This window comes from Marmota marmota, unplaced genomic scaffold (assembly GCF_001458135.2).
Source record: "Marmota marmota marmota unplaced genomic scaffold, marMar, whole genome shotgun sequence".
Classification (NCBI taxonomy): Eukaryota; Metazoa; Chordata; class Mammalia; order Rodentia; family Sciuridae; genus Marmota; species Marmota marmota.
The window spans coordinates 32,913,978-32,922,430 of NW_026000174.1; the positions used below are offsets into that span (position 1 = coordinate 32,913,978).

Below are 8,453 nucleotides of genomic sequence, written 5' to 3' on the forward strand. Positions count from 1 at the left end.
CCCCCCTTTCTTTTTCTCTTCTCTCTCTGTTAACTTGGGTTTTAGACTCAGAACAGATGATTCATTTTGCCCCCTAAAATCACTAATAAGCAGTTTTGAAATTAGAAGTAAACAATCCAAATTCATTTAAATGGAGTTTCAGTTATTGTCTGGGAATATTTTAAGTAAATTAAAACTGAATTGTATTGGGACTTCAGTAAGAGTATCTTCTGTACTTACAGACCTTTTGTCTATTTTGCTATTTACATATTGTTCGGTTTCTAAACACCACTCAATCTGACATTATCCCTTGGGAGTTAATGGCACTTAATGTCTGTTGTTCCCTAGAGGAATCATGAAAGAAAGCAAAGATGCAAATTTTCTCTTGGGGTAAAATAGAAAATTAATTGAAGAAGAAAAGGTATAATTTAAGGTATAGTTAATATTGGGAGAAAATTATAATTTTCACATTTGTCGATTTTGAACACCAGTTATTACTAACAGAGTTCACACTTACACAGCAGCTTGTAAAGCTTATATTTCTATTTTCATCTGGTTTTATTTTATATATGATTATGTAAGCCATAATAATCACTTTTATGCCTTTTATATGCTTATTCTTTACTTACTTCAGACTCAGCATCAGTTGGCTTTTAAATTCCATATTAAGATTTTGAAAGAAATACTCCAACGAAAAATGAATTGTATTTTTGTCATAGTGATTCTGCTGCATGGGTTACAAGCACTCTATCTCCATGCTTGGATAAACTCCATCAAAAGCACATTATCCTCCTACTTCTGTGGCCAGCTGCCTAATTGTATCTGCTGTAACCACACGCTGTTGGAACATGATACCAATGAAGAACAGAAATGATGAATTACTCCCTGCAGGTGATAGTGATAATGATAATTTTTAATTTCCTTCTTCCTCACAAGGTCTAGTCTGATCTTATTTCATTGGTTGCCATTCTGTTACATACACATGATGTGTCCCCTTTAAAGACTGATTACACCAAAATACATGAAACAAATAATTTGTTTTTATTCAAAGTTATTCTTCAAGTGAACATGAATAAAATGAACTGCATTTACTTTCATACATGTGGAATAAACATGCAAAATGTGACTTAAAACAGATTTTTAAATGATTCACTTTACAAATACTATAGTTATTTTCTTTTTGGAAATCCACAAAAAAAGATGAACAGCTCATTCTAGAACTGTATTCTAATGCTTATGTACATTTAGAATACACAGTAAAGCCACGTGCTCATTTTCCCGTTGTGTGCAAATATAAATGTGGGAGAGTCTCAACAAATTTTAAGAGTGCTTAACTATCCCAGAAATGTGCATGTGTTCTCCTTTCATTCTGTTTTCTTCTATCATTGTAGTTTTTATTTTTGTACTAGTTATTTTCCACCCAGTCACGCTTCTCTTAGTCTCAGGGACTTATTTTTCTGACTGGTATAATTCAGTAAAATTTAATTACAATCTTACCTTTACAGATTAACCCATCTCCTATAAATACTTGATCTTAATGCTGGTTTGTTTTTCCCCCCTCAGCAATCCCCAGTGCCCCTGATAAGATGCTAATGTGGGACAAAAGAGAAGCTTATTCCATGGTTAGTCCTGTGCTTATTTGCCAAGCACATGACCAGTTATTTATTGCTATTACCTATTAGTCATCATTTCCCATTTCCTATGGTTGTTTATTCTTATATTTGAATGACTTCCACTGGGAGAGTACAAATTCATTGAAATTAACATTTAAGAGACCAAAGATGGGGTTGGGATTGTGGCTCAGTGGTAGAGCACCTGCTTCACACACATGAGGCACTGGGTTCAGTCCTTAGCACCACATAAAAATAAATGAATAAAATAAAGATGTTGTGTTTATTTAAAAAAAAAAAAAAACATTTAAGAGACCAAAGATAACCTATCAATGATGTAACAAGGTCCTGAAACTAAGTTAAAAAATAGTAACATGTTATACTCTCAAGACAAAATATTTTTCTCTTCTAATCAGCTGATATATATAATTGGATATATCACTATTGCTTTCAAATGGCTCTGCAGAAATAAAAATGAGAATCTTAGGTCATTTGGCTTATATGGTTCCATGTCAAGTTTAATTTTTTTTAATCTCTATTAAGAATCACTTATCCAATAGTCCCCACCCCTCTTATCTTTGAGAGAGATGTTTCAAGACCCCTGGTGGATTCCTGAAAGCATAGATAGTACCAAACCCTATGTGTACTATATATTTTCCTATATGTCCATACCTATTATAAAGTTTAATTTATAAATTAGGCCCAGCGCCAGACATGATAGCACATGCCTACAATCCCAGTTACCCAGGAAACTGAGGCAGGAGGATTGCAAATTTGAGGCCAGCCTCAGCAACTTAGCAAAATGCTATCTTAAACAATAAAAAAACACTAGGGATTGTAGCTCAGTGATAGAGCACCCCTGAGTTCAATCCCCAGTACTGGGTGCAGCGAGGAGGCAAGTATGACAGGGGATAATCTGGTATAGTAAGAGATTAACAATAAAAACAGGACAGTTAAAACTATAATAGACTATAAGATTTTTAAAACTATGAATTATTTCTGGAATTTTTTATTTAGTATTTCCAGACGGTGGTTGACCCTGGGTAACAAACAGAAAGCAAAACCATGGATAAGGGGAAACTTCTATCAGGCAAAAAGTAAAGAAAGCCCTATCTTTTTTAATGGACCTTCTAATTTTCTTGCCTTTGAGAATAAATACCCATTTTGAATAAACCAGAACCTCTCTTTGGTTTTTCAGAGCTAGTGTCTGAGTGGTAACTATCTGAGGTATCATTATCTGTGAATAATTTTAGTTGCAGGTGAATCTCTTCCTAACTTACCTCATTTTTCTGCTTTCTACTTGTGTGTGCTTAAGGAAGTGATTTCTAGTTTTACTCTAAACCGAACATCCTTAAGAAGGCAAAGCTGCTTGAGGAGTCAGAACCTGTGTGGTACACATCAAAGGGAACCATACTAGAATGTACATGCATTTTAAGATTTATCTCTGAGAGATCCCTTCCAAATGCTTATGGCCAAAAGTAATTAAATCTTTCATTTTTATTTTCTAATGTTGTGAAATCAGGTATCAGCCTATCCTTTTCAACCCTGTATTCTATGATTATAACTATAATTATTCTACCATAGTATTGCTTGTCTGTTTTTCACCAGAGTTTAAAATACATTTCTCTTCATGTATCGTATGCATTTCAAACTTGAGTCTACAAGTCTTTAATATGATTATGTAGTTTGATAATTCTTATTACTATGGCTATTCCATTATTTATTCTCCTACTTTATTCTTTTTCCCAATTATGTTTTGTTAATCTCTTCATTGGAAAATACTGTTTTTGTAGAATTGCTAGTTGGAGGTGACTTTTTTTTTTTCCAAATTCATGTAGTTCCCACTATATGTTAGCCCTTGAAGGTATAGAGATGAATGAAAGGACTGTGGGAACTGAGACAAAGGTAATAGTTGAATTGAATACCACCCGTCCATGTGGTATTATAAATATTATTAAAAATAACATTTTCAGGGCTGGGGTTGTGGCTCAAGTGGTAGAGTGCTCGGCTAGCACATGTAAGACACTGGGTTCAATCCTCAGCACCACATAAAAATAAAATAAAGATATTGTGTTTGTGTCCACCTAAAACTAAAAAAATAAANGCACTTAATCCTCAACGCTTTTTGTTTTATTTTTTGAGAAAGGGTTTCACTAAGTTGCTGAGGCTGCCTGTGATCCACCTGCCTTCCCTGCCCTTTCAAGCAATGGGATTATAGACATGAGCTATTGAGCCCAGAAAAACAAGGACTACATTTGATGGCCAAATAGTGTATCAAGAAAAATCATTTCTCCACTGGCCACAAGTCCAACACAATGTTTGGATTTTCACACCAAGAACCACTTCTCCAATTCTTTGTGACACCAACTGAGTGTCCTACAATTAATTTCAGTTCTGACACTACCCAATTTAGAGCAGATTTCACAGGTTAAGGACTACTCAGTCCTACAAGACTGACTCCCTCCTCAGTCACCAGTCACACATAGTGGGTCCCCACGTTACCCACAATTCTGTCCAAGTTGGCTACAAATCAAGGGTTTCTCAATACCCTCCTCTGTATCAATCATTTTCTATAGTGGTTCACAGAATTCAAAGAAACACTTTACTTTTACTGGTTTATTATAAAAGAAATGATAGGATCCCGGACCAGGAGTTCTGTCCTCATGGAATTATGCTGTGCCACCCTCCTGGCACATGGATGCATCCACCAACCTGGAAGCTCTTCAGAAGTTGTATTATGTTGTCATGATCTATGAAATCATTGGCCATTAAAAGTTAGCACAATATTCAGCCCTTTTTCTCTCTGTGGAGAATTTTTATCTTTTTTTTTTTTTCTACATAGGTCAAGCATTTTTTCACATGCTTATTAATCATTTGATTTTTCTTTTATAAATTTCCTGCTTTATCTTATGTTCATTTGTTGGTGTATATGTTAATAATTTGTAGTTGCTTAATATGCAAAAGACAGTTACTTAATAAATTATCCTGATTACCTAGTATCGTTAGTTATATTTAAGAGATTAAAGAATAGGGGCTGGGGTTGTGGCTCAGTGGTAGAGCACTCGCCCAGCACATACATGAGGTGCTGGTTTTGATCCTCAGCACCACATAAAAAATAAATAAATAAAATAAAGGAATTGTGTTCAAGTACACCTAAAAAAAAAATTTAAAAAAAAAAATATCAAAGAATAAAAATCTTATTAAATTTTTTTGAGAACCTACTATATAACATTGTGCTAGGTTGGGGCATAGAAATGTAAGTTACACCTCAGTCCTGCTTTTAAATAAATTGCAGTCTCATAGGAAGGACTGTAATATAGTGTGGTAAGTACTATAATAGAATTATGTATATATAATAAGCACATTCATTCAGCAAATAGTTATTGTGTACTATAGACCTGGGACTGCTCTGGGCACTAAGAATATAGTGGTGAATCAGGTAGACATATAGGAATAAATAAAACAGTCTGTTGCTCAGGACCACATCATTTTATACCTCTGTTTGGTATTATTATAAATAGTATTTCAGTTCTCTCTTGGTATCTAAAATGTAATGAACTTTAAGGTTAAATATTGAATTTGCTTTGGACCCAATCCATATTAACCCTACAAGATCAATAAAATTTCACATTCTTAGCAAGAGCAGCAGAGTACACAAATTAGTTTCATAGTAAATTTTCAATAATCAATGTCTGGTTTTTAACACTTTTTAAGCTTAATTTAATGCCAGTTTTGAACATAGAATATGTCAAGCTAGTTCCATTAATGAAAGAAAAAGCAATGATTAATTTAAATTTTAATTTAAAACTATCACAGGGACCCCAGGAATTAACTTTGGAGGTTTTCCTTTGTTTAAACATAAATTTTATTTCAGTACTATTATTTGTTTGTATTATATTTTCAGAAGATAGGTAACATTTAAAAATTATTTCTTGATTCCATCACAAATATTCCTAGTACTTGACTTTAAAATTGGATTCACTAGACCAGAAGAAATTACATGAAATGGCTTTGTATAAGACTAGATTTCCATTGTTTATTACTATGCATTAACACATCACAAGATGTAGTAGCTTGAAGCCACAATCATTTATGGTCCTGCAGTCTAGACAGGACTTAGCTTACTAGTGCTTCTGCTGGTCTATCTTGGGGTCTGTCCTACAGCTTCATTGTCTGGGGGCCTCACTAGAGATGGAGGTCCACAGTGGCTTAAACCACACATCTGCATCCCAGTTGGAAAGTGCAATCATCCATGGACTGGCCGAACCCCTCCCTTTCCCTGGTCTCTTGCTTTTGGTAGTCTGCTTGACCATTTTTCTAATAAAAAATATATATATTGATTGATTAACCTTGTTACATTTATTAGTGTGTTTCTGTGGGGAAAAGACAAGTGATATTACTTCATTTTTACATCTTTCCCAGGATAATGACTTTCTATAATTTTAAGAGGTATCTGGTCTTTGAAGTGGTTTTCAATTTGCCATGTCTTGAGACTAATTACATCATGTAGTTAGTTTAATAATCATTTATATTCTTTTTTTAAAAAACAGGCAATTGCTGGCTACTTTGATATATATTTTGAGAAGAATTGCCATAACAAGGTAAGTATCATGAGTTATCATGAATTAATTATGCAGAGTACATTGTATTTTATTTTTGTGCCCTAAGGTGTTTGGCCATAAGCATTTTGCTGTTGTAAGCAATTGGAACTCGTATTTGATTTAGTAGATTAATGTACCATGATATTAAAAATCTTGTACTTCATCAGATACTTTTAAACTTTACCAATGTAGGTCGTGTTCTCCACGGGCCCCCAGAGTACCAAAACACACTGGAAACAAACAGTGTTTCTACTGGAAAAGCCATTTTCAGTTAAAGCAGGTAAGAAAGAAAAGAAGGGGAAAGTATCTTATTCATTCTAAAGTAAACAGTATTCATTTTGAAGCCATTCTTTATGTGCCTACTGTACTTTAATATAACAGATCTAAGATGTTATTAGAACTTACCATCTACATAAATCTTAGACAGCAATATCATTTAAATATGTACTTTAGGGCTGGAATTGTGGCTCAGTGGTGGAACACTCCCCTAGCATGGGCGGGAGCCGGGTTCGATTCTCAGCACCACATAAAAATAAAGGCATTGTGTTGTGTCCATCCAAACCTAAAAAATAAATATTAAAAAAAAAAGTTGATGGTTGCTATAAATAAAGCCAGAATGGCGACTTTCAAAAAAAAAAAAAGTACTTTAATTTTAAGGTAAATTGTACCTAATAGGGAATATCTAAAATGTAATGAACTTTAATAATACTAAATTAGAATAAAAAGGATTTTTATTTTTTTAAAACTAATGTTCAATAGTTATATATTCAGTATACATTTGTCTGGAATTCTCTCCAGTATCTCCTCTCTGGTCCATCTGTTTATATCTTACTCAGTTCAAAGGCTGATCAAATTCTGTATTCCTTTGTTTTAACCTCATTGATTGTTTACTTGTATTTGCACCTGTAGTTATCATATACCACACACTTAACTACAAAAATTAGAATTTGATTATGAAATTTCTTATCCTTTTATAATGAAAGTCTTATTCCACCTTAACTGAAAGCCTTCTGAAGGACAGGAATGCTCATTACACAAAATTCAATGAAAAGAGACCCCATATCACTAGTGACTAGGGAGAGGCCAAATAACTAGAATCGTGAAACACTTTCTCATCCATCAGTTTGGTGGGGGAAAAAAATTCCTTAAAATTTAACAATGCTAATTGCTGGCAATAATGTAGCCCAATTAAATTTTCATGTTCTTTTCCTGTTAGTTTTAGTAGGTGTAATTGAATGAACAGTTTGATACCATCAAGTTAGATCTAAATGTGCCATCCCTGCAACCCAGCAATTTTTTTTTTCTTGGCATATATTCTGAACAGTCTCTCCTATAACATGTATGCAAAAAATTAAATTGAAGGAGCTAGGACAGAATGTTAAGATTTGACAGAGCTAAATGAATGGTGAGCTTTAAGTGGTCATTTTCCTAATCTGTTTCTGTTTCATAAAATTCCAAGATAGTTTAGATTTCGTATTGATCTATAAATTGAATAATAGATGCGAATAAACACTGCTAGTGAAAAGCTGCAGCTTGTCCTTTTCTTGCTTTGAAGCTGAATGCTATGGAAATAAGACCTTGATAGTGTCATTTTCTGTCTCCAGAAAGCTAGAGTACAGCAAAACTGAAGTGAGGCGGACACAAATAAAGTCCTTTTATTTAGTTAGTTAGTTAGTTGTAAATGGACACAATATCTTTATTTATTTTTATGTGGTGCTGAGGATCGAACCCAGAGCTTCGCACGTGCTAGGCAAGCGCTCTACCACTGAGCCACAACCCCAGCTCACAAATAAAGTCCTTTTAGATCCTTACTTTTTGTTTTTGTTTTTCTGTAGCTCTGTTATTTGCATTACATTAATGTTTGGAAACTTGAAAAATGTTACTTTTTTATACTAACCATTTTGCCACCTCATTTTTTTTTTAAAGGTAGCACTAGCCTTTCCTCTAGGGATGGTTTATATAAGGGCCTGGTCCTTCTGGAATCTATTGAATACAGTCCAGAAAGACTGCATTCTGGATTCACATAAAGGGTATATGGACACTTTTTACCAAAGCTTAAAAATGAGCACTGAAAAAACTAAAACTAAGTTAGTGGCAACAAAGGAAAGCAGTAAAACTTAGACACTTAAAAATTCTTGAAGTCCGGCATTCAGACATTGAGTATGGGAAAATATCATTTGGGAGAAACAGAACCTGAAACAATGGAATTGACAGATAAGCATGTTTGAGTAAATACCAACTACTTTTTTTTTTTTTTTTTTTT

General features: G+C 33.8%; 1 protein-coding gene across 2 annotated transcripts in view; it reads left to right on the top strand.

The window, feature by feature from the left end:
• Prmt3 (protein arginine methyltransferase 3) overlaps positions 1–8,453 on the top strand; it is a 122,150-nt gene that overhangs the window by 101,443 nt on the left and 12,254 nt on the right. For both annotated transcript variants that reach the window (XM_048788490.1, XM_015477707.2), the window contains 2 exons: positions 6,140–6,190; positions 6,383–6,470. In XM_048788490.1, coding sequence (XP_048644447.1) covers positions 6,140–6,190; positions 6,383–6,470 — 139 coding nt within the window. The remainder of the gene's footprint in view (positions 1–6,139; positions 6,191–6,382; positions 6,471–8,453) is intronic.